The following is a 27,207-nucleotide window of genomic DNA, read 5'->3' on the forward strand; positions in this document are numbered from 1 at the left end:
CGCCTGGGTGGCTCAGTGGGTTAAAGCCTCTACCTTCGGCTCAGGTCATGGTCTCAGGGTCCTGGGACTGAGCCCCGCATCAGGCTCTCTGCTCAGCAGGGAGCCTGCTTCCTCCTCTCTCTTTCTGCCTGCCTCTCTGCCTGCTTGTGATCTCTGTCTGTCAAATTAAAAAGAAAAAAAATTAAAAAAAAAAAAAGAAATCTAAGAGCACATGAGACCAGTGGGAAGATTTTTAATATGCAGATTAGTGTGTCAGGAATTTCTCTTCATGCGAGTGTTGAGCTCAGGTATATTATAACCTTCGGAAGTAAGAATCACAGCCAAGTCTGCATGACGGGTGCGGGGACAGGGTATTAAATGAGGTCTGGAAAACGAGGAAATGCTTGCATAGAAACATGCTTGCTGTCTGCTCAGTTCCAACACAGAAAACATTAGTCTGTTTCTTACCAATTATTAAAAATAATTTACAATAAGCCAGAAAATATGCACATGGAATCACGAGACATTTCTGTAAAGACATATAATTCCATGTATAGATCTATATTCACGACACCATCACCATCCTTATTGAAAATACCGCTGGTTCCTAATCTCTGTGTTTTAGCTTTGTTGGTCTCTGTGAGTGCTTTGGTGTGTGTTTTGGTGCTGGGGTAGATGCGTATGCCTTTTCTCCTGTGTGTGCTTTTCTCTGTCTATCTGTTTAGATTTTAATTGTAGAAAAAATAAAAAAGAAGATCACATGGGCTGCAGGTCAAAGCGACACGAAGCCCTGCACATTGTGTTTTAAGATGAATTTACTATAAAGACAACTTTAGGTGAAGGGCAGTGTTGGCTCAAAGACAAACTTTATGTGAGGATATTGTGCTTTTTCTTTTTCTTTTAAATATCTGAATCAACATGGTAACAAAGGCTACTGGGTTACAGTCTGAGACTTTGGCATCCCAAATCCCTCATCCTTAAGCACCCAGAGCAAGGAAAGGACGAAGAAAAAACCAAACTCTAGAAGCTGAAAGGTGGCTGTGCAGGACCAGCTGGCCACCAGTGTCCCTCTTCTGGGTGAACAGGGACCAAACTAGTGGATCCAAGTGTGTCCACACCCACTGGGGCTTCTTTGGACCCTGGAGGTCTAGGGTGGAGGGCAGTGTACACTGTTTTACCAAAGTGCCAGTAAATACCCCCAGAATCTTAACTTATTCTCTCCTAAATGCCTGTCTCTCTAACCTAGACCAGAGATATTTTGCTTCTCACCATGAAATAACAACGATTCAAAAATCAGCATAAGATATGACTGCTTCTCAAAGAGTTTCAGATGATCTTCAGAAAGGGTTTGAAGAAGAGAATGGGAAAGAAAAGGCTATAGAAAGCTGGCACAACCACTCTGTAAGCTGATTACAGGAAGGAACTTGTTATCTTTTAAATACAGGTTTTTGCACCTATTGGGAAGGAAGGAAAAGACAGTATGATACTGGGCTAGAACATGCAGCTAGCCTGTCACCCTGAATCTAATGGGATATGTGTGTGTTTTTCGGTAGGGGGTGGGTTGGTGAGGAGTGCATCATAGCACAATCACAGAAACAAGCCTAAAAAGGGCATTGGGTCCAGCCCATTTCTATTCAATTCCCCAAGCACTCACTGGGACGCAGGGCAGACACCTGTTGGTTCCTGTAGTGCCTGTTAGAAGAAGCAGTCCTTGCTCAGGATAAGCTCAGCCCTGGGTACATGGGCATGACTTGGAAAGCAGGGCACAAGCTGACTTTACCCTCCCCACTCTGCCCATTTCTGCCTTCCACTGGGAGTCCTTGGGCAAGGGACACAGTAGCCTTGTTTGGACATTTCCCTTGGGTCAGATATTACTGGGAAGGGAGATGCCACAATGTCCAACCCAGACAGATTCTGTCCCTGCCCTCAAGGGCGAGCGTGTAAGGAGGAAGGCAGATATGAAACACGCCTCTGTGTGACAAATATAGGAAGAGGAATGTGCAGGATCCTGTGGGAGTGCAAGCAGGGGACGTTAACTCTGTCTTGGGGGCCAAGAGAAAAGGCCATTTAAACCCCAGCAAACTACCTAGTTAGGTCGATGATGTGGGGTTCTTCACATGATCCCGAACACTGAAGTTATCCTGAGAGACCACCTAGCACTCTCTAGGTGACCTTCCATCTCACCCAAGCTGGATGGCTCCCTTGCCGTGAGGCCTCACATACACAGGCTCCTGACCAGCGCTCAGCATCAGTTTAGCTCTCTGTTGAACTAACAGCAAGCAAGGATCTAGGTCTCATCTCCCAAGGGAGGAGGCAGGCCTCTCATAAGCACAAAGATCACAAGACAGGTAGAGACTGACCAGCAGTGCCCCAAAGACATGGCCATGAACCTGGCATAGTCGTGCTAATAAGACACAAGTTCAGCTGCTGGAATTCCCCATCGAGCTTTAGGGGTGTGGCTTCGGGATTTGGGGCCACTTGCAGAACTTGTCCACCTGAATCTCTTTCTCCCACAGCTCCGGCTCCTGTACGAGTGCAATCCCGTGGCCTTTATCATAGAGCAGGCTGGAGGCCTGGCGACCACAGGCACCCAGCCCGTGCTGGACGTGAAACCGGAGTCCATTCACCAGCGAGTTCCCCTCATTCTGGGGTCCCCAGATGATGTGAAAGAGTACCTCACCTGTGTACAGAAAAGCCAGGCAGGCAGGTAGTGCGTTTCACCAGGAATGCTGCCTTTTCTTTGTCTTGTCCCTTCTATTAAGGGCCCAAAATAAACAATCATTGTAAACAGTGGTGATGAGTCACAGAAGACAAACCCCTGAATCAGCCCCAGAAGAGCAGCAATGAAGTGCTCCTCCGGGCTCCAGGAGCCAGAGACGATTCTATGCTCCATGGGAAGGGCTCAAAGTAAAAACCCACATTTGAAAAGAACAAATTTGATTTGTCTTCTCTCAAGCACAACAGCTAATAGGATTAGAGTTCCAAGTCTGACAGCCAGGGAATTCGCAGCTACGGATTTTTTGGGCAAAAGGTTTAGGGATCAGTTAAGAATTTGTCTTGGTTGGCTTAAAATTTGAACCTAGTGGAGACTGCTTCCAAGATGGCAGAGTACTAGGCAGACCCTGAACTTGTTTTGTTTTAAATACAATTAGACTAGCCTTGAAGTTTTTGAAAAACTAGGAAAAGGATGGGAGGAGTATGGAGTGAGGGAATTTGGCAGAAGTGTGGTTCACAGCTCTGAACTGGGGGATTGGGAAGCCGTGGAGTGGGGAAGGGGTGTAAGCTCGGTTTGCAGAGCAAAGTCAGGAAGAGAGAGGAAGTCAGAAAGATTGCAGCAGTTTGTGACCCCCTAAGTAGCTGTCGAGTGGATCCCTGGGTTGCTCAGGGAAAAATTGCTCCCCTTTCCAGAGGGCATTTGAGGATTATTTGTCCTCTCCAGAGCCAAAGGGACAGCCAGGGAGCCACTGAGGGGAGCTCTCCAGTAGGGTCAGGGGGGTGCACAGAGGGGAGAAAACCTCTTAAGTTTTTGCCCTGAGCCACAATAGGCTTGAACCTCTGCGTGCATGCGCCAATAGTCACTTTTCTTGGACTGTCTGTGGCCAGTGTGGAGGCTGGAGCCAATGACAGGTAACATGGCTGCTGCTTCACTGTCTGCCACAATAGATCCAAGCCTCTGTGATGGCTTTTCTAGGAAAAAGGGAGTAGGGAGTAGTGCAGATGGCTGATAGCCTGGCCCCAGCTTTCCATCAGTGTTATGATAAACTCTAGCCTCTGCACACATACTGTGTGAAGGCTTTTCATGGATGGACTTGTGCTGGACACAGCCCGATCCTCCCTGCCTGGGGACAACATTGGATATGCACACCTTACCAGGCCCTTTAAAACTTAGAGTTTTGAATCCCAGCCACTGGCCAAGATAAAAGACAGTAGATCTGTGGCTCTGGGCATGCTGATGACCTGGACATAGAAAGGTTAGGGCAGGAAATTGATGAAGGCCTGGCCATAGGAGATTGTTCAGTTATCTGGGAGGGCCTCCTGAGCAACAGCTGCTGAGGGTTCTGCCCCCCTAGGGACAAGGGGATGAGGTGACACCATATTCTACCTTCTCTACATGATGCCCTCTTCCTGTCTACCAGCACAGATTCCAGAGAGAAACACAGCACCTCTGGTAGAGGCTTCAATCCCTTACACTAAACCCCACCCCCAGACCTGGCAGGAGCAAGTTCTAAGGGTAAGTCAGCTTGTAAGCCAGCACAGCAGGCCTTTCCCTCAGAAGACAAACACAAACCCCAGCATATACCAGGTATACTAATTAAAGAAAACTCGAAAACATCAGCTTCTGGCTTAAACACACACACACACACACACACCCCACAAAAAACCCAAAGCATCCCTACTCAAAGGTACCCCCCCTTCCCAAAACAAGGAAGAACTCTGTAGAGAAGGACCAGTGGGAAAGAGCAGCCAAAACACCATAGCAGAGTATACACAGTGTACACCAGAATTACTTCCTGAAGATGTTGTTGATTATTACAGTTTTTTTTCCTTTTTCCCCCCCTTCTTTTTCTTTCTCATTCTTTTCCTCTTTTCCTTTCTGGACAAAATTACTAGAAGGAGAAATTCACAACAGAAGAATGAAGCAGAGGGAATACTCTCTGCCATAGATTTAATAGATATGGATATAAATAAGATGTCAGAGCTATAACTCAGAGTAATGATTATAAAGATACTAGCTGGGGTTGAAAAAAGCATAAAAGATACTAGAGAATCCCTTAGTGTAGAAATAACAGAACTAAATCTAATCAGGTCAAAACTAAAAATGCTATTACTGAGATCAGTAAAAAATGGAGGCTCTAATTGTTAGGGTAAATGAGGCAGAAAAGAGTCAGTGATATAGAAGACAAAATGATGGAAAATAAAGAAGCTGAGAAAAAGAGAAAAAACTACTAGGTCACGAGGAGAGGCTTTGAGAAATCATTGGCACCATAAAGTTCAATAGTACTTGAATAATAGGGGTCCCAGAAGATGAGAATAGAGAGAGAGGGGCAGAAGGTTTATTTGAACAAATTACAGCTGAGAACTTCCCTAATCTGGGGAAAGAAACAAGCATTCAAGTCCAGCAGGCCCAGAGAACCACCCCCCAATCAATAAAATCATTCAATACTCTGACATATAATAGTGAAGCTTGCAAATTTCAGAGATAAAATCCTGAAAGCAGCTATAGATGAGAGCTCCTTAACCTACTAGGGTAGAAACATTAGATGGCAGCAGACCTATCCACAGAGACATGGCTGGTCAGAAAGGACTGCCATGATGTATACAGGGTGCTAAATGAGAAAAAACATGCAGCCAAGAATACTTTATCCACCAAGGCTGTCATTCAGAATGGAAGGAGAGATAAAGAGCTTCCAGGACAAACAGAAACTAAAAGAATTTGATCACTAAACCAGCCCTTCAAGAAATATTAAAAGGGATCCTGTGAACAAAGAAAGAGCCCAAATGTAACATAGACTAGAAAGGAGCAGAGACATTATACAGAAACAATGACTTCACAGATAATACAGTGGCACTCAATTCACATCTTTCAATAGTTACTCTGAATGTAAATGGCCTAAATGCTCCAATCAAAAGACACAGGGCATCAGATTGAATAAAAAAGCAAGACCATCAATATGCTATTTGCAAGAGACATATTTTAGACCCAAAGACACCTCCAGATTGAAAATTAGAGGGTGGAAAACTATTTATCATGCTAATGGACATCAAAAGAAAGCTGGGGTGGCAATCGTGAAAGCAGACAAATTAGATTTTAAACCAAAGACTGTAATAAGACATGAGGAAGGACACTATATCATACTTAAAGGGTCTATCAGGAAAATCTAACAATGATAGATACTTATGCCCCTAACGTGAGAGTAGCCAATTTACAAACCAATTAATAACAAAAGTAAAGAAGCACATTGATAATAATACAATGATAGCAGGGGACTTAAAACCCTCCTCACTGTCTCTAGTACAGTGTACTTAGATGTACAGACCATCTAAGCCAAAGACCAACAAGGAAACAAGGACTTTGAATGACACACTGGACCAGATGGACTTCACAGATACATTCAGAACATTCCAGCCTAAAGGAACAGAATACATGGTCTTTTCAAGTGCACACAGAACATTCTCCAGAACAGGTCACATACTGGGTCACAAAATCAGGTCCCAACAGATTCCAAGAGTTTGGGATCATTCCTTGCATATTTTCAGACCACAGTGCTTTGAAACTGGAACTCGATCAATCACAAGAGGAAATTGGGAAAGAACCCAAATACATGGAGGCCAGAGAGCATCCTAATAAAGAATGAATGGGTCAACTAGTAAAATCAGAAGAATTTAAAAAATTCATGGAAACAAATGAAAATGAAAATACAACTGTTCAAAACCTTTGGGATGCAGCAAAGGCAGTCCTAAGAGGGAAGTACATAGCAATACAAGTCTTTCTCAAGAAACAAGAAAAGTCTCAAGCACACAACCTAACCCTACACCTTAAGGAGCTAGAGAAGCAAATAAAGCCTAAACCCAGCAGGAGAAGAGAATTAATAAAGATTAGAGCAGAAATCAATGAAACAGAAGCCAAAAGAACAGTAGAAGAGATCAATGTAATTAGGAGCTGGTTCTTTGAAAGAAAGAATATGATTGATAAACCCCTGGCCAGACTAATCAAAAGGAAAAAAGAAAAATAAAAACATGAATGAAAGAAGAGAGATCACAAACAACACCAAAGAAATTCAAACAATTATAAGAACATATTATGAGCAACTAAATGCCAATGAGTTAGGCAATCTGGAAGAAACGAATGCATTCCTAGAGACATATAAACTATCAAAACTGAACCGGGAAGAAATAGAAAACCAGAACAGACCAATAATCAGCAAGGAAAGTGAAGCAGTAATCGAAAATCTCCCAAAAAACAAATGCCCATGGCCAGATGGCTTCCCAGGGGAATTCTACGAAACATTTAAAGAAGAATTAATACCTAGTCTTCTGAAACTGTTTAATAAAAAAAAAAGAAATGGAAGGAAAACTTCCAAACATATTCTATGAGGCCAGCATTACCTTTATCTGAAAACCAGACAAATACCTCACCAAAAAGGAGAATTACAGACCAATATCCATGATGAACATGGATCAAAATTCTCACCAAAATACTAGCCAATGGGATCCAACAGTACATTAAAAGGATTATTCATCGCGACCAAGTGGGATTTATTCCTGGGCTGCAAGGTTGGTTCAATATCCACAAATCAATGAATGGGATACTCTGCATTAATAAAGAAAGGACAAGAATCTTATGATCTTCTCAACTGATGTAGAAAAAGCATTTGAGAAGAAGAGTCCAAGATGGTGGAGGAGTAGGAGACCTTAATTTTGTCTGGTCCCAGGAATTCAGCTAGATAGCTATCAGATTATTCTGACCACCTGCAAACTCAACCAGACATCTAAGAAAAGAATAACTGTGCAACTCAACGAATAGAAAAGTGACCACTGTCTGCAAGGTAGGAAGTGTGGTGAAGTGAATTGGAAGCAATACATAGGAAGATAGACCGCAGGAGAAGGGAGCCTCTGTCAGCCGGCTACTGGCAAGTGATAAAGCAGCAGAGCACAAAATCAGAACTTTTAGAAGTCTGCTCTGGTGAGGGACATGTCTCAGGCTGCTAAGCAGGGGGTGGAACCCTAGCTGGGATAGTGTTGTCTCAGGATCCTGGGGGTTACAGGAAGATCAGGGGTGCTTGAGTGTGGCAGAGCTCCCAGGCAACAGAGTGGAGAACCTTCAAAGAGTGAGTCCAGGAGTGGGCTCTCCACTCCAGGTTGTAACAAACTGTGAACTACGGCATAGATGGGCCACTGCTCTATGAGCTGGGGACCAACAAGTGTGGAACTGGTGACATCCCCTTCTTCCTCTGGGAGGAGTGGCGCAGGAGTGCATCACCTTCAGGGTTTGGAGACTCAAAACGGGGTTGTGTGCTTCACAAAGAAGTGTTCAATCACAGGCTGGGTGAACACAGAGTGCAGTTGGAGACCAGGGAGACAGGAGTAGATGACTTCTTTTCTCGGAGGGCACACTGAGGAGTGGGGCCCTGAGATTTTGACTCGAGGCCAGAGATTTGGAGGCTGCCATTTTCACTCTCATCCTCAAAAGCTGCAAGGTATTAACCAATAGGATCCAACAGTGCATTAAAGGATTATTCACCATGATCAAGTAGAATTTATTCCTGGGATCCAAGGTTGGATCAACATCTGCAAATCAACCAATGTGGTATAATACATTAATAAAGGAAAGGACAAGAACCATATGATGAGACAGGAATCTGTCAAAATCCTAGAGGAGAACACAGGCAGCAACCTCCTTGACCTCAGCCGTGGCAATTTCTTCCTAGAAATATCTCCAAAAGCAAGGGAAGCAAGGGCAAAAATGAACTATCAGGACTTCATCCAGATCAAAACTTTTGCACAGCAAAGGAAACAGTCAACAAATCCAAAAGGCAATGGACCGGATGGGAGAAGAGTTTCACAAACGACACATCAGATAAAGGACTAGTATCCAAAATCTATAAAGACCTTATCAAAGTCAACACCAAAGAACAAATAATCCAATCAAGAAATGGGCAGAGGACATGAACAGACATTTTGGTAAAGCAGACATCCAGATGGCCAACAGACACGTGACAAAGTGCTCCACATCACTCAGCATCTGGGAAATACAAATCAAAACCACAGTGAGATACCACCTCACAGCAGTCAGAGTGGCTAAAATTAACAAGTCAGGAAAAGACAGATGCTGGCGAGGATGTGAAGAAAGGGGAACCCTCCTGTACTGTTGCTGGGAATGCAAACTGGAGGTTCCTCAGAAAGTTGAAAATAGAGCTACCTTATGGCCCAGCAATTGCACTACTGGATATGTACCCTAAAGATACAAATGTAGTGATCCAGAGGGGCACGTGCACCTGAATGTTTATAGCAGCAATGTCCACAATAGCCAAACTATGGAAAGAGCCCAGATGTTCATCAACAGATGAATGGATAAAGAAGATGTGATATATACATCCAATGGAATACTATGCAGCCATCAAATCCCCCAAATCTTGCCATTTGCAATGACATAGATAGAACTAGAGGGTATTACAAAAAGTGAAATAAGTCAATCAGAGAAAGACAATTATTATGTGATCTCACTGATATGAGGAATTTGAGATGCTGGGCCAGGGACCATGGGGGGAGGGAGGGAAAAAATGAAAGAATATGGCACCAGAGAGGGAAACAAACCCTAAGAGACTCTTAATCTCACAAACAAACTGGGGGTTGCTGGGGGGAGGTAGGGAGGGAGAGGGTGGTTGTTTCATGGACATTGGGGGGGTATGTGCTATGCTGAGTGCTCTGAATTGTGTCAGACTGACGATTCACAGGTCTATACCACTGAAGCAAAAAAATATAAAAAAAATTAAAAGTTTTTTAAAAAAGAGTATTATGCAGCCATCAAAAATGAAATCTTGCCATTTTCTAGGTTGTAGAAGGAACTAGAGGGCATTATGCTAAGCGAAATAAGGTGATCAGAGAAAAACAATATTACTCACATGTGGAATTTAAGAAACAAAACAGAGGAGCATAGAGGAAGGGAGGAAAAAACAAAACAAGACGAAATCACAGAGGGAGACAAACTGTAAGAGACTCTTAATCATTGGAAACAAACTGGGGGTTGCTGGAGGAGCGGTGGGCAGGGGGGTGGGGCAACTGGGTGTTGGACATTAAGGAGAGCACGTGATGTGATGAGCACTGGGCGTTATATAGAATGGATGAGTCAATGAACTCTACCTCTGAAACTACTAATACACTCTATGTTAATTAAATGTATTTACGTATTAATTATTATTTTTAAATATTTTATTTGAGAGAGAGATAGAGCGAGCGCACAAGCATGGGGAGAGGCAGAGGGAGAGGGAGAAGCAGGCTTCCTGCTGAGCAGAGAGCCCGTCGCGGTGCTCCATCTGGGGACCCTAAGATCATGACCTGAGCCGAAGACAGCCGCTTAACTGACTGAGCCACCCAGGTGCCCCTTAATTTTATTTAAGTTAAAAAACATTGTTTGTTTGAGCTGCATTTCCCTGTGCGGCACAGGGCAACGAGCACACGCCCAGCGCTGGGCACCATCCTCACCATCCGTCCCCAGATTGTTTTCATCTTCCAAACTGAACTAGCTTTTCCCCTTCACTAAGGCCTTCCACACGAAGCTCAGCTCTCCTGACCACACTCCCTGACAGGCACGTCGCCGCTGTGCCTGTAGGAAGAGTGAACTGAGACCCTCACTTTGGAGGGGCTTTTCTAGGGCCACACCATTAAGGTTTAGTAAAACCCATGTGGACTCTGGACATCGATGGGGTCAAATGTGGTTTTGTCACTTCAGGGACTCCTAAGTTGTAATTAAACCCCTTCTGCAAACTGTCCTCCAGAATCTCCACCTATAGTTTTGATTCCTTTTCAAAATGTGCCGTCCAGAGTTGGAGCCAATCAGAACTCCCATGGTGGCCTCCAGCACATTCCACAGAGGCTTCGGACGCTGGGAAGCTCCTGTCCATATGGAGACCACGGGCCCCACAGGGCAGCCGAGGAGGGGGCTTTGTACCAAGGGCAGCGCCGCCCAGAGGGGTTGAGGAGCCTGTTCCCCAGAGCCCTTTGCCCACGAGGCTTGTCTTTGAGGCTCCTGGGACCTTGCACTGACGGAGTCTCACTGTGGCCCCAGGAGGTGAGCTGTCCCCAGAGGGACTGTGGTTGTGTTTCTGGAACAGGAAGCCCATGGCTTCCCTAGAAAACTTTCTTTAAAATTATGCTCCTAGACATGTCAACTGAGTGGAGATGAAAACAAAGCAGTGTTTCTGTTGAGAATCTGGCCTACGTACAAACGTATGGACTGACAAGACAACTTAAGCCCCCTCCCCCCTGCAGTGCAGACACAGATTTCTCCCCAAGAATGTGTTCAGGATCCACATGAGGGGGTCTAATAGAGGGTGGCTCCCCCCGGAGTGTCAGGAAATGGGTAGAGGTGGTTTTTTAAATTTCACAATGAATGGGGGGTAGCGGAGGCGATGACATGAGCTGCTTGGGGTCTCATGTTTCACAAGGATGGGAAGTCTTACCCACCCCAAAGTATGAATTTCACGCTGGTGGTTTCCTCCAGATGACATGAGCTACAATTCCCCACGAATCCATTGTCTTGGCCTACTCTGCAGGTCCTTCCTGCTCCTTGTGACAAGCTACCGGGGAGTTAGCACCTGGCTCAGGGGCATAGGGTTGGGCAAGGCCAGAATGCAAACATCCAGCTCCCAGCCTGTTCCATCTTGGACAGAGAGCCAGCGAGTTCCGGGAAATTCTCAGTGCTCTATTCATAATAACCGCTGCTTGCTTTTTCTGTGCCTGCCGCTTTGCTGCTTCTTTCCCTTTGGTTTTCTCTGATCCGCTCAAGTGCCTGTGCGGTGAGGGCCCCCGTGTCCACCTTGCAGATGAAGAAGCCCAGGTTCCAGGAGGCCCAGTGACTGACCACACAGCTGGTGGCGGGCAGATTCAGGACGTAAACCTCGTCCTTGACGCCAAAGGTTGAACTTTCCATGACGCTGGCAGACTTTTCTTTTGGGAGCCTGAAGAGTGTCTCCTTGAGTTGTATTTGGCAAACTGTAAAGTGCTGGGCAAACGGGGGGCATTTGGTTGCTGGTGGTTTTCTTGTCACTGCAGAGGCTCCGTGATGGACAGGAACCTTTGTCACTGAAGGTCCTCTGCCTGTGTACCGAGCAGATCCTGGGTCTCTGACAGAAGTGTTGTGGCTGGAAGTCAGACAACTTTAGTCAAGGCTCAGATTTCTTCCAACTAAGACAGTGGTCCCCAAACGTGGATACATGTCAGAATCACAGGGAGCGCTTACAACTGCAGTGTTGGGGTTGCACTCAGACTGAGGGAAGCAGAGTGCCCAGAAGGGGGTGGGCGCATGCAGCCCGCTGGAGTTATGAAACACCCCGCGGTTCCAGTATGCAGGGAAGTATGGGAACTGCTACCCTGAGGCCTTTTCTCATCATGTCAGCAAGGATCTAGGCTGTTTGGCACGAATCGCTGGTTGGGGTGTGGTGACTGACAAGATTCCTGATTCACCCCAAAGCAAACTATAGGGCTTCCCCTGCCCCCTGGAGACATCTGGGGGCCCTAAGAGAAAGTGAGAGGGAGAGCAGGAAATGGGCAGGCTAGGAGGGCCTCCTGGGGGAGACCGGGTTGGAGGAGGGGACAGGCTCCTTGGATTGACTGTGGCTCTGCGGAAGGAGGTGTGGTCATGGACACAGCAGCTCTGTCAGTGCACAGAGGCTTTGCTGTGCCTGGGGGGCCGTGCTCTGCTCCCTCCCAGGCCACAGCCCTGGTTCCTCCCAACCCCAGCCCCTCCAGAAGGGCCAGGACTGTTTCCTTTTCCCGGGAGAAAGGCCCCGGTGGGCACACACAGATCACTCAGACAGAGGCTGCAGGTTTGCCTTAGACTCCTGGCCCTGCCGTTGGCTCCTGAAGGTGCAGGGGGAGAAGGAACAAGCCACCGGGCAGGACGCAGGAGCGGGGGGGCACGCATGGATCCCGGCTGCTCCGTGTGCAGCCGCTTGGGGCCCCTGGGTCTTCCCCACGCGGCTCGTCTGGCAGCCACTCCCAGACTCGCTCTGCGGCCAGCGGAGGGTCTGGCTGTGGCCTTGTGGGGCTGCAGCAGGAAGGACATACCCAGAGCAGAGGGGGAGCAGGTGTCCAGGAGGAGCCTGCAGGGGAGGCGGCCTGCGGTCCCCAGAGAGGAGCCCCGGGGCGCTCTGTCTCTGCTCAGGGTGCCCAGGGGGCTGCTCCACCGGGCCTGCCGCTTCCCACCACTAGGGGTCAGAGTTAGCAACGATGAACGGTTTCCCTCTAAGACTTGGCTTCCCCGCGAGATGCTTGTTTTCACGGTGCCGCACGCGAGTCTCTTCTAATCCTCCGTCTCACGGTGACAACTCGGGCGGTGTGGGAAGACCTGTCATGCGCAGTCTGGTCCGCTCTCGGCGAGCAGGAGCCCACGGTCACTAGGGAAGTCTCTTCCTGACCATGGTCGCTCTGACAGGCTTCACGGCAAAGCGGACAAGCTCGTGCTTCTGCACCTCGCAGCCTCTGTCAGGCTGGACCAACAGTCTGCAAAGAAATACACCGAAAAGCGGACTACGCTGTTCTGTCTTACATTCCTGTTTGCAAGTGTCCCACTTTCATAATCCGAGAAACAAGTACATTCGAGAATAAGCGTTCCCGCTCTCCTTCCCCTGGGATATTCCCGTGTCCATGTCCTCGGTCTGTGAGTGTGACCAGCCAGCCAGGACCTTCTGCCGGCACCCCCTGTCCTCCGCCTGCGCTCCGGCAAGCAGGGGTGGAGCGGGCTGAGTATCTTACCTGCACCAGCTTGAGCGCTGTGTAGACGCCCCAGGTGCCTGAGAGGCCGTGGGGTCACGTCTCACCTGCGTCCAACCCAAGCCCTGTGCTCCTGGGGCCGGGCTCTCCTCCTGCACCAGTGATCCTTGACACCAAGCCTGACCATTCCAGTAACACCGTTTGGCACGGCCTGGGTTGGACTCATGCCCAGACGGCTTGGATTTTGAGTTCGGTGAACTCTGTACTAAGCAAATCATGGGGCCTCAACCTACAACCTTCCTGCCTTTTGCTGCAGGAGTGCACGCACCTCAGGTGGAGGAGAGTGGGGTGCCGGGAAGGAGTTCCCCAGCCAGGACTGAGAAACTAACATCTGAGGGCAGGTGGCTGATGCAGACAAATGCCCTATCCTATTAGAGAGACTCTGACTTGAATGTTTCTTAACCCTAATCCTTGCATCTGAGAAGGACTGGAAGTTAAGGTGATGCCCCTGGATCATAGGACAAGCCTAAGGAGAATGTATAAACCTCAGTTCCCCAGAGTGCATCAACCCTCCGCCACTTCCGTCCATTTTCTGTGAGCTAATCAGCCTTTTTCGTATTCAACCATGACTGTAACCCAGACTTTGGGCACAATTACTCTCCACACTCCCGAGGACTGTCATATTCCTTTATGCTTCTTAAAATAATTGTGATTAGGAGCCCCCCCAAAGCAAGCTCTAGTCTCTTTCATTCATGAGCTTCTCCTTCACCCCAGGGCTGTGCAAGGGTCCTGGGGTTTTATAACAATTTGTGTTTTTGCAGCCCTTAGTCACCCCAGGGTGTGGGATCTCCCCGCTCCTTGTCAATGGTTGTGCTTGTGGAGCCTCCAGAGCCTCAAGAGCCTTCCCCCCGCCCCCAGACCAGCCTCAGAAAGCTTGAGTGAGAGCAGGCTATGGCCCTCAGCCTTTGAGAAACCCCTGCTCCTCTCCCAGTTTCGGGGAGACCCTTCTCCCCTCTTCCCCCCACTCCTCCAGGGAATGGACTAGTGGGAGGAATTCTCTTCCTGGGATTAGGAAATCTTTTTTTTTTTTTTTTTTCTGTACAGTTTGGCTTTCAGGGTCCTTGAGGACTCAGGAATTCTAACCTGGTTGTCAAGTGCTGAGCAGTGACTCTTACTTCTCTTTGCATTCCTAGTGTTGAAATCTTGATAATCCGTGAGACAAGGATGTCCCTGGCTAAGGAGGGGACAAGTCCCTAGAAATGGAGCACAAACAGGAGAAGAACCCAGACATATTCAGAAAGTATCACTCCCCTTGCCTCACACATGGCACAGGTCTGCAGGCGGCTATAGGACCCCCTCAGCATCTAAATACGGTCTCCCCACAGCCCTGCCAACTGCACCCCAACCTGCTCTAGAGGAAATAACTCAGGAGTGGGGCATCTTCTACCAGGGGTGGTGGTTCCAGCATGGAGAAGAGAGAAGGAATCCCCAGTCTCCCTCTCTTTTTTGCCCTGATTGAAGTCAGTGCACAGTCACAGAGCACAGGAAGAACTTTCCAGAAATGCTGAAGTGGACACGGTGGCAGAGGGTTGGCCATGGTGCCTGGGGTAATGACGTGGGACCCAGGGAGGAGTGTGTTCCCTTGGTTGCTGTCCCCAGGACGGAAGCATGAAACATTAGCTGTTGCCCTCTGCAGTTCTCTTTAATGATCTTTGCTGATGGCCAGCTTCCATCCCAGGTCTGGTCCAGCCCTGTGTGCTGCCTTGTCTGGAGTAACAACTCCTGAGATCAAACCCTGGCTCCCTGCTCCCCAGCCGGGGAAGCTGCCAGGCCCCTCGAAGCTTCGGTTCATTCATCTGGAACATGGGAGAAGGGATGTTATGGTGCACAAAGGCCACCACCCAAAGCAGAGTGTTTGTGACTATGTCCCAGCTGTCCACTGGCTTCCAGAGCCCACAAGGAGGTGGATGGGAGGTTGGCTGCATGTTTTTTTCCATTTTACTTATCTATACTTCCTAAAGTTTTCATAATGATCACTTGTTTTGTTTTTAAAAAAAAATAAGAAAAAGGAACAGAAGAAGCTGCTGGAAGGCCAGTGGCCATCATCCTCTGAGATCCTTGACCGCAGCTACTACTAAGTCGTTCAGGAAAATTCCAAGGGAGGAGGCAAGTCAGGGCAATGGTGCATCATTGTCCCATCCCCAGGAGCACGACACGGGAAAGTGTGACCCTGCTGCTCACAAGCCAGGTAACTGGTTTGGTTCCTTGTTCCTCTGGTAGTGAAACATTCACACTCTTCACCTTTACAACAAACCACTGCATTCCCTTTAGATTCTGGATAGGCCCAGGACATAGAGACTGAAGTTTTAAGAGAATCATTTAAGTCATGTTTTCTGGCAAGTCCGATATGCCAGGACCATTTGGAGAGTGAAGCCACTGGAAGTCTCCAAAGTGGCTTTTGGCTTGGTTTTCTGAGAACGTGCAAGAGAAGAGCGGGAAGAACACCAGCTTCCCAGACGGAGCACGGATTAGCAGAGTTCACCGAGGCAAGGCCTGGACACAGCATTGCCTTCTGCCAACAGTCTGCCCCCACACGACCCATTTCAGTGCATCGTGTGCATTTGGGAGCTCAGTGGGCAGGGAAAGCCAGGGGCGAAGCCATGATGATGGAAGCTTGTTTGGTTGAAAGACTCCAAGGTCACCTTAGTTCTTGACTCTCCATCGGACTTTGAGCACAGAACACCCATGAGGCTCCAGCTGAGAGTTGTGGTCTCGTGTTCTTAATCCCCTGTCCATCTCTGCTGGTCCTGTGACCTCACGTGCTTAGCCGTCCCCAGACCTCAAGGCCTTGTCACATGTTCCATTATTTTTCTGTGTTGTCTGATAATTCTATAATCTTCAGTCATTGATCTAAAGTATGACCCCAGCTAGGGTGTCCTGATGGTTTAAGGGCCCTCATAAATTCCAGAACATCATTAGGAAGTAGTAGCCACATGCAAGGGACTGTGTGCTCACCAAGGTATAAGGTATCCTCTACGACCCTCACTATCCTCTCAGAAGTAGGCATTTTTAATCTCCTTTGACAGAGGAAATAAATGGAGTCTCTGGGAGGTGAAGGGTCTTGCCCACGGGCATACGGCTGTTAAGAAGCAGAATCAAGATTTGAACCCAGAATTGTTTCATTCCTCCATCAGTGGCCTGAATTACTACATATTTATTCATTTGATTATTGTCTACCTTTGCCTGGAACCATTGCATCCACCACTCACGTAGCATATAACAAGTCTTACATAAATATTTGTTGAATGAATGAATGCTATCTCCCATCCACAAGTAAGGAACAGGGCAGAATGGTGGAATGTCATTGTTTTGTTTTGTAGTTTATGGAAATATCAGAATTGCCTCTGGCCCCAGTCAACTCTGTGGTTCCCTGGAGGAGAAGTGTGAATTCCTCCTTGCATTCCAGAAACACTTCATGCTGAGACTTTTATAAGATTCCATTATTATTATTTTTTAAAATATTTTACATGCTAAATCAGTCAGCTTTAGATGTTCTAAAGCTGGGAAGACTAAATTTTTTTAAAAAATATTTTATTTATTTATTTGACAGACAGAAATCACAAAGTAGGTGGAGAGGCAGGCAGAGAGAGAGGCCGATGCGGGGCTTGATCCCAGGACCCTGGGATCATGACCTGAGCCGAAGGCAGAAGCTTTAACCCACTGAGCCACCCAGACGCCCCTGGGAAAACTAAATTAAGAAGAAAACACGAACAAAACATTTTTCCTTAGGAGAAAATAACTCTCACCTCATAGAGGAAATGTCTTGGGCAAAATATGTCTGAAAAATATGGCTAGGACTATTTCTCCTGCAGAAAATTAATATCAGTTTTTATTTTTAGTGACATAACGCGATTTCTTTCTGACCCATCTCAACAACCTTCCATACATCAGCCTGTGTCCTCTTTGATTCGATCCTTTCTTCTAAGTTGGGGCAGGTTTCCTGGGGAACGCCCCTTCCTCCCGCCTTCCTCCCATCCCCCACCAGCACTTCTCTTTCCCCTGTCCATCAGGCACATTTTCGGGGCTGACACTCTGGCCATAATGACCAGATAGACACGTCTTTTATGTATGCATGTATATTAATTATAATTTTACAGAGAGAAAAACAATTTTGGCATGAGAAATGTTCCCATATGTTTACTATATGGGAGAGTCCATGTGCCATTTTGTTTTAGTTGTGGTACACGTTTAATGGTCTATGTTACACATGGATGAGTCTTAATAAACACATTTACTTGTATGAACAAAATCACACTCAGACGGCAGAACGTCCAAGCCAACCAGCACCATCCATCGAGCTGCTCTTCCAGTCCACGTCCACCCTCCACACCTTCTGAGGCAAGCACTGCTGGATTCTTTCACCACAGATCTCTGGAGCATGTTTAGTCATTCCCATCAGTGGAATCACACTGAAGGCACTCCTGTGTGTGTCTTGCTCTCACACTCAACATAACGTCAATGATCTTCACCCACAGTGTTGCCCTTGCCAGCAGTTCCCTCTCCTCGTGGCTGGATGGTTCTGCAGGGCACGGTGTCCACACTCATCCAGACATTCTCCTGTTGATGGTCATTGGGATTCTTTCCTCCTTTCGGTGCTTACAAAAAAGCTGCTATTAACATTCTAGAGTAATCTGTCCTGTGGAAACCTGCTTTTATTTCTCTTGAGGAAATACCCAGGAGTGAATTGCTCAGTCATGAGGGACACCTATGATTTAATTTTCTAAGAAACAGCCAGTGTTCCAAAGGGGATGTACCGTTTTTAACTCCCCCCCAGCAACATAAGATTTCCAGTATCTCTGTATCCTCACCATCTGATCTTGTCAGTCCTTTCAATGTTAGCTATCTTAGTAGGCAGAATGAGGGCTCTCAGTGTGATTTTAGTCTGTATTTCTTTAATGACTAATGATACTGGGTAACTTGTCGTGTGTTTAGTGGCCATTTTTGAGAAATATCTGTTCAAAAGAGGACACATTTTAAGCTTTGATTCACAATCCAGAAAATAATCGCCTGTTAATTTTAGGACAGGTTTCCGTTAAGTGAGGGGAATTTAAAACTATGCTAGAGAGCATGGTTCTTTCAGAAAAGTTGGTTGCTAATAATTCTAGCTAAAGATTAGTCCAACTTAGCCTTCTTTTCAAGGCTTCAATAATCCTCAGCATAGTTGCAGAATTCTTGGCCATGATTGCGTAGTGCCCCACATGTTTCTATTTAACAGCCTGGTCACTAAACTCCTTTCTTGTTAAAGGGACCTCCTGTTTGACATGTCAGCTCAGCTGTCCACTTCTCAGTTCTGAGACAATTTTGGGTGATCCTGAAGACCTCGTAACCAGTAGAGCACAGCCCGAAGTCCAAAAACTTAAATATACAGGTTTCCCTCTATGGGAGACATTCAGCCCTGACACCTCTGGCAATCTGATGATGCCCAAAGACCCTGTCTCTTGATAATGCTGTTAAATGTTTGCAATACATGAAATTACAAGGTGATTGGATATTGAAATACACTTACCAAAATACAAATATATTGGTGACATGATAATATGTGTGTCTGCAGTGGTGGATCTTCGAATGCTATTATTTTGAAATAGTGACAAGCGTAAGCGATTTCCTAAGATACATGGACCACCTGTAATGTGATACGAAACAACTGATTTCTCATGATGGCAAAGTCATGAGTACTGTTAATATCCTGTCTGTTAGTGACAGACATACTTGAAAGGAATGCAAATTTTTGATTAAAGTTAAAAAAAAAAAAGAAAGATGTTCTTTTCCCTTTTATAGAGTCTTAGCCTGTGCCGTGAATAGTGTACCACCCACAATTCAGTATGAAAGTTCTAATTCTCAGTGTAACTGTGTTTGGATATAGAGCAATTAAGAGGTAATTAATGTTAAATGAGAACATCGTGGTGGAGGAGAGGGCCTAATCTAATAAGACTAGTGGCGTTATAAGAAGATATAGAGAAACTGATCTCTGTCTCTCCCCATGCACACAAGGAAAGTCCACTTTTAAGATACGACAGGCAGGTGGCCATGTGCAAGACAGAAAGGGGTTTCACCAGAAACCTAATCAACGATCACATTGATCTTGAATTCCCAGCCTCCAGAACTGGGAGAGATAAATTTCCGTTCTTTAAGTCCCCCAGTCTATGGTATTTTGTTAAGGCAGTCCACGTGGACAAAGACAGGACCCCAACCTCCCCTGCTTGCTAAAGCTAAACTCAATTTTCAGCAGACCCCTAGAGGTGAGGTTCAAAGTGAGACCCACGCGGAAATACACTACATTCCAAAGCAACTATTTGAGTTTTCTAACTTATACAAACAACTCTGGGGAACATGCATGAAAATGGATGTTAAGCTATGAGACAGTGGGAAGGAGAACATGAACTTGGATTAGAACGGATTGGTAGGGGGCATCTGGGTGGCTCAGTGGGTTACAGCCTTTGCCTTCGGCTCAGCTCATGATCCCGGGGTCCTGGAATTGAGCCCCGCATCGGTCTCTCTGCTTGTCAGGGAGCCTGCTTCCCCTCCCCTCTCTCTGCCTGCCTCTCTGCCTATTTGTGATCTCTGTCTGTCAAATAAATAAAAATAAATTTAAAAATATATTAAAAAAAAAAGAATGGATTGGTAGATATGCGCTCCCTAAGAAGAGGTTCTGCATTTAATGCTGCATCCTGGGGACTCAGAAAGGGTCTAATGGTGTGGTTGGTTGTTCATGAAACATGGACCAAATGGTGGCCCACAGAGAGCCAGCTGGAAATGCCAGGCATTCCCTGGTTGAATGTAGAGGAAGTGATTTACAGGCAAGGGCAACTGGAATGTTAGATTGGACTTGTCATTGCAACTTGTCATTGTCTCACCCACACTGGGAGGACGCAGAAGACATACTTTGGACCACTCTGTGAGAAATGAGCTTGTGAGGGGCCAAGTCTGCACTCAACAGCCCTAGGCAGGGCGGGCACGCTCACTGTAATGGTCAGCAGAAGACTATACTTTCAGGGATCATTTCTATAGTTTGTAATGGTCAGCAGAACCAAAGCACCAGTCAGAAGCGTCTGACTCATGAAGACCTGTGGCGCTGGCTGGTTGGTCACAGTGTTCCCGGATGTGAAATAAATAGGAAGCCTGCTAAATGCTAACTGAGCACAGAAGTTCAGGTAGAATGAACAAAAGTCTAACCTGATCCATAAAAGAGAATCGCATCCTTTCATCAGTTCCCAGACGTCAGCAAGTTTATAGACCCAGGACCCTTCACTGAAGGAGAGTCCAGTTCCCCTTGAGGAAGGATCCTGGTAACCAGCAAAGATTATTCCTGTTATTCTTTCTTCAGCCTTTCCTAAAGGAACCTTTGATTTTGATCAGGGTAACCACATTGGAAATAATCAGACACTCGCTCCTAATCAACACTGATTCCAAGAAACCCAAAATGTCACTGTCGTCCACCAGAGTGTAGGCTTACGGAAACCAAGTCATTGATGGAGTTGTAGCACAAATCCATCTTCCAGTGGACCCAGTGGGTCCCCAACCCCATCCTATTCTGGAATGCATAATTGGAATAGATAAACCGAGCCCTGTGTTTGGCAGAATCCTCATATTGCTTCCCTGACCTATGAAGTGAGGGATATTACAGTGGGAAGGTGACGCAGAAGCCACTAGCACTGTCTCTCCCCAGCAAAGTTATAATCCAGAAGCGATGTCACATTCCTGGAGAAGGTGCTGATATTGATGGTGCCACCATCAAGGCCTTGAAAGACACAGGAGTGGTGACGGTCTCCGCATCCCCACTCACTTCTCCCATTTGGGCTGTGCAGAAGACAGACTGACCCTGTAGACTAACAGTAGATCATTATACGCTTAAGCAGGTGGTCACTTCAATCAGTGTTGAACCAGATGTGGTTGTCGTGCTTAAAGAAATTAACACACCCTGGTACGAGTGTATACCTTTGGTCTCTGCAAATGCCTCTTTCTCCATGTCTGCCATGAGACCAACCAGAAGCAGCTTTCAGCTGGCAAGACCATCACTTCCATACCTCAGATAGGGTCCATGGAATGGTCAGAAACTCTCCATAACCTGAAGAGTGTGGCCCAGTTTTCTGTTTTATTAAAGAAAATGCCAATAAAGCCAAAAGTCTATTCCTCAGCTGGCAAGGCCAGCAGCACACTTTCTTTGGTGAATGTCAGGGATATATCAACTCTCCAGCCCTATGTCATAATTTAGTTCACAGGGACCATGACTGCCCCTCCCTTCCAGAAGATATTACAGTGGTTTACAATATTGATGACTTTATGCTGATTGGATCTAGTGAGCAAGAACTAACAATGACTCTAGACTTGTTGGCAAGACATTTTTGTGTTAGAGGGTGAGAAATAAATCAGACAAAAATTCAAGGGCCTTCTATTTCTGAGAAACTTCTAGGGACCCAAAGGTATGGGGTTGGTCAATAGATCTTTTCTAAGGAGAAGGATATGGTATCGTATCTGCACCCCTTCACCCCCCAAACCAAAAAAGAGGCACAAGGTCTCCTTTGGGTTTTGGCATCTTTGGATTTTGGAAACAACATAGTCCTCCTGTGAATGTCATGCCCCACCTATTTCCCGAGGAACAAAGAATAAGGCTGGTTTTGGATGAGGTTCAGAAACATGAGGAGCTCTGCTGCAGGTGCAGTAGCTGTGTGACTCCTCTGCCACTCAGGTCTCGTTCAGTGGTGCTCGAAGGGTAGTGGCAGGTTGGAGCCTTTGGCAGTTCCCTGTAGAGGAGTCACAGCACAGACACTGAGGATTTCGGGGGAAAACTGTATACTTCCTTTGAGAAAGAGGTCTCTGCCTGCTCCTGAGCCTTCATAGAGACTGAACAGTTATCCCCAGGTCATCAGGTTACAGTGTGAGTTGGGGAGCCCATCATGCATGGATGTTATCTGATGCACCAAGCCATAAAGTTGGACATGCACAGCAGCACTCCTCCATCAGATGGAAGTGGTATGTGTGCAATTAGTCCTACACAGGCCCTGAAGGTGTGAGTAATTTACCGTAAGGAGCAGCCCAAATGTCATGGCTCCCAGCCTTGCCTTATCTCGCCCAGCCTGCTCCTATGGCCTCACTGGGAGTTCTCTACAGTCTATTGACAAAGAAAGATAAGACACAAGCCTGGTTTACAGATGGCTCTGCACAACGGACAGGGCTCGCCTGAAAGTGGACAACTACACTACTTCAGTCCTATCTGGGACATCTCTAAGAGACAGTGGAGAAGGGAGAGTCTCCCCAGGGGGAGAACTTCTAGTTGCACAGCTGGTGGTTCACTTTGCTTGGAAGGAGATATGGCCGAACATGGTATTATATTCTGATTCACGAGCTGTGTCCCATTGTTTGGCAAGATGACTAAAGACTTGGGTGGACCGTGACTGGATTTCTGGCCCAGGGAAATCTGGGGGGAAATATGTGAAAAAACCTTTCTGAATGGGTAGAAGTTTTGAAGGTATTTGTGTACTGTGTGAATGCTCGCCAAGGGGAGAGCTCAACAGAGGAGGATTTTAGTAATCGAGTGGGTAGAATGATCCATTTTGTGCATAGCAATCAGCCTCTATGCCCAGCCACCCCTCCCATGGCCTGATGGGTTTGTGGACCAAATGGCCATGGTGGCAAGGATGGAGGTTATGCATGGGCTCAGCAACACAGACTTCTATTCACAAGGGTACCCTGGTAATGGCCACTGTTTAGTGCCCCATGTGCCGGCATCAAAGATCAACAATGGGCCCTGACACCGTTCTTCAGAGAGATAAGCAAGCTACCTGGTGCAGGTGGATTACATTGGACGACTTCCATCATGGAAGGGGAAACCTTTTGCTCTTCCTGAAATGGACAGTCTGGGTAAAGACCTGCCTTCCCTGCATACAATGCTTTTGCCAAAACTACTACCCATGCACTATAGAATGCTTTGTCTATTGTGGAATCCTTGCTATGTTCAAGGACTTTCACTTTACAGCCAATGAAGGGCAACAATTGTCCCATGCTCATGGAATTCACTGGTCCTATTACGTTCCCTAACATGCAAAACAGCTGACTTGATAGAATGGTGGAATGGACTTTGAAGACTCGAGTAACAGCACCAGCTTGGTGGCAGTATCTTGCAGGACTGACGCAAGGCTCTCTAGGAGGCTGTATGTGGACTGAACCAGCATTTAGTATGGTGCTATTTCTCCAATAAACCAAAATTCAAAGGTTCCAGAATTCAGTGGTGGACACGGGAGTGTCACTATTCACTACTACCCCTAGTGGTCCACTGATAAAATTTATGCTACCTGTTCTTATCACCTTATTCTCTTCTGCCTTGGATGTCCTAGTTGCACAAGGAGAAATGATTCCACCAGAATATACACAACAATTCCATTGACTTGGAAGTTAAGACTTCTGCCTAGCCATGTACATTCTTCACACTTTTGAGTCAACAGGAAAAGAAGGGAGTTATGGTGCCGGCTGTGGTGACTGACCCTTACTACCAAGAAGAAATGGGCTGCTACTCCACAATGAAGGTAAAGGAGAGTATGTTTGGAATATAAGAGATACCTTAGGGCATCTGGGATTAAGCTCAACAGAAAATTACAGCGACCCACTCCAGCAGACTGGTAATGGCCCAAGACCCTGAAGAGATGAAATTTTGGGTCACCACACCTGGTAAAGAATCATGACCAGCTGAGGTGTTTGCTGAGGTCCATGAGGATGCAGAATGGTCCATCTCCAGTACTAGGGAAGGGGATGGAACCTGTGGAAGGAAGCAGTTGTAAATACCAGATATGTCAGACCACATAACCAGTTCCAGAAATGAGGGTTGCCATTATTATGAGCATTTCCTTCCTATTCTGTCATGAATACGTATGTGTTTGTGTGCAAGATATCTTGTCTTTTTCCCTCTCTTATTTCTTTACTGTGTAACATAAGATGTACTAACTTTGTGTCATAGTATTTAGGTATTATGGAATTTACGACATAGTATTGTAGTTATGGGGTATAAAGAAAAGGAATAAAGACCACTCAAGAACCTTATTTCTTCTTTGGGTCAAGGCCTTAGTGCATTCTTGGTTGTGTCAGCTTAGTTGGATCATGTTAGGCAGAATTCTGACCTTGTTACTGTCTTTAACTGGAAATCATGGTTTGAGAGGATGTGTACCTATGCCAAGTGGACAAGGACTTGAGTTGTGATGGTTCAATTTCTGTGTCAACCTGACTAGGTCAGGAATACTCAAACACATATTCACACATTCACACGTGTCTGTGAGAATGATTTGGAGTGAGATTAACATTTGAACTGGTAAACAAAGTAAGGCAGCTTGTCCTCCCTAATGTGGGCAGTCCTCATCCAGCCGGCTGAAGGCCTATATAGATAGAAACAAAATAAAACCAAACCACGACGCTCTTCTGAGTAATGGAGGACTCTGACTGACTTCCAGTTGGGACAATGGTCTTTTCCTGACCTTGGACAGGAACTGAAACTTTGGCTCATCTTGGGCCTTGGGCTTGCCTGGAACTTAGACCATTGGTGATGCAGGTCTAACACCTGGTCCTTAGGTGCTCCCACTGGGACTTCACCTTGGGTTTTTTGTGTCTCCAGGTTATTGACTGGCTGACTGCTGATCTTGGGACTTCTAAGCCCTCATGATCATGGGAACCAATTCTTTATCATAAATCTCATTCTGTCTATTTACGTCCTATCGGTTCTGCTTCTCTGGAGAACCCTGACTAATAAAGGCTGCCTGAAGTGTATCCATGAACCCAAGCGTTCAGTGGACTGCAGATTAAGAAGCCCTGCCCTAGAGGCTTTTAGTGTTCAGGATTCATCTCTAAAGCGTAGGATACACAGGACAAATCTGGTCTCAAATCTTCAGGACCCAGTGCTATTGGGCTCTGACCTTGTTCATCTGCACAGCGTTCACCAGCTTTCCATGCTTCCTCCCTTGCCTCATATCCCAGGAACCCTCCTGCCCCAGGGCACACATTTAGGGTCAGGGTCACATGAACTCACAAATGTTTTGCTCAACAGGGACAGACAGATGCTTATGATGTGACAAACGGGCAGGAGAAACCGGCACCATCTGCTGCCTCCATTCCAGCTCCCTGGTGTCTTGATGACCCAGCCGACTGCCCTCCAGACCCCCTCGTCCTCTTCTGGCTCCATTTCCAGGATCTGGGAAGGGGATGGAGACTGTGTGACAGACACCTGGTGATGACACAGTCTTCCCGTGACCTTCATTGCTGCCCACAGATCTGGAGTTCTTGCTGACAGTATGATTCCTGGATACATCACTAGGGGGTTAATAACAAATAACCAGTTATATGTTCCTGTTCAGGATAAAAAAAGGCATGTGGTTAGGATATTAAGCTCAGTGCCTCCTGTCACTAAGTGCAAAGGAGAGCCCACGACTGCAGAGATGCAGAGACAGTCTCTCTGAGCAGAGACAACCGCAGTGCACACTGGTTCTGAGGAGCTTCTCAAAGTAGCCTCAAGGGTCCTGACGACGATTCGGAGAGAGAGGACACTCGCTACCCTTCTCGATCAGACGCACTGCTGACCGTCCCGTGTTCACGGGCAGACCGCGTAAATGAGCCGTGGTCAGCACGGGGTCTGTGCGTGAGCCCTGGACAGAACACAGACAAGGGCAGCGCCCTCCCGTTTGACGCTGAAATAGCTCCTGACTTATGCCCATCCGGGGCACAAAGGGGAGTGCTGGAAACTTCTTATCTTCACCAAGGAAGACACGCAGACGGCGATGAGCACAGGAGGAAATTCTCATCACGACTAGCCGTTAGTGAAATGCAGGGTCAGCCAGGATGACACATCGTCCCACATCTACTAGATCGGGTAGAATAGAGTCGTGGCATCACCTGATAAGGATGTGCACGGACTGGGTCCCTCAGCCTTGGATGGGGGACGGAAAGGTGCAGCCATTCTGGAATGTCATTTAGTGGTTTCTTTTCTCCATTTTACTGAGATATCGCTGAGCTATAACATTGTATTAAAGTGTATAACACAATGACTTGATATGTGTATAAATGGCAAAGTGATCACCACAATATCTTTATTTAACATCCCTCCCCTCATGTAGTTACAATTATTTTTCCTTGCGATAGAGACTTCTAAGTGTTACTGTCTTAGCAACCTTCAAATGTACAACGTGGCGTGTTTAAGCCGGTCACCATGCTGGACGTTACGTCCCCAGATCTTATTTATCGATAACAAGTTTGTACCTTTGGCCCTCCTGCCCCTGCATTCCCCTCCTTTATAACCAGTTTCTTATAAAATCAAACCTTCATTTACCCTACGACCCAGCAATGGCCATCTTTTTCCCCTTTTCCATCACCCCCTCCTCCTCGGGAGTGTTTCTGATGTTGCCCACCAGACCTGTCCCTGGGACCAAGCTGAGACCTGCCCCTTCACCTACACTCTAAGAGATGATTTAAAATGAGCACCTGCCACAGCCCAGTAGAGCCAATGGAACTGTTCCAATACCGTCTGCGCGATTCGGCAGGATCCTTTCCCTTTTCTGAGGATGCCGTCCTGAGAAATGGATGGGACTTTAATTGCCAAGAGTGAGTCTGAGAAGTCCGAGAGCGGAGCCCGGAGCCGGGAGCTAGAGAGGATGGGGGGGAAGGATTGTGCACGGGGCGCGGTGACAGGGCTCGGGGAGGTTTGTCCCACACCCACCAAGCTTCTGAGGGACTCCCGCTGTGCTTCGAGATCACCTGCCCTGTTTC

At 46.8% G+C, this 27,207-nt stretch overlaps 1 protein-coding gene and 1 long non-coding RNA gene across 2 annotated transcripts in view; one reads left to right on the forward strand and one right to left on the reverse strand.

Moving 5' to 3' along the window:
- FBP2 (fructose-bisphosphatase 2) overlaps positions 1–2,901 on the forward strand; it is a 32,442-nt gene extending 29,541 nt beyond the window's left edge. Inside the window, exon 7 of the mRNA XM_032308562.1 lies at positions 2,496–2,901. Coding sequence (XP_032164453.1) covers positions 2,496–2,690 — 195 coding nt within the window. The 3' untranslated portion in view covers positions 2,691–2,901. The remainder of the gene's footprint in view (positions 1–2,495) is intronic.
- A 20,783-nt stretch (positions 2,902–23,684) lies between these two features.
- LOC116570447 lies at positions 23,685–27,007 on the reverse strand. The gene is made up of 3 exons (XR_004277433.1): positions 26,923–27,007; positions 25,478–25,758; positions 23,685–24,220 (listed from the first exon to the last, which is right to left on the reverse strand). It is a non-coding gene; the product is annotated as an uncharacterized LOC116570447 (long non-coding RNA).
- Between the last annotated feature and the right edge of the window lie 200 nt (positions 27,008–27,207).

The sequence above is a fragment of the Mustela erminea genome, chromosome 12 (assembly GCF_009829155.1).
Source record: "Mustela erminea isolate mMusErm1 chromosome 12, mMusErm1.Pri, whole genome shotgun sequence".
NCBI lineage: Eukaryota > Metazoa > Chordata > Mammalia > Carnivora > Mustelidae > Mustela > Mustela erminea.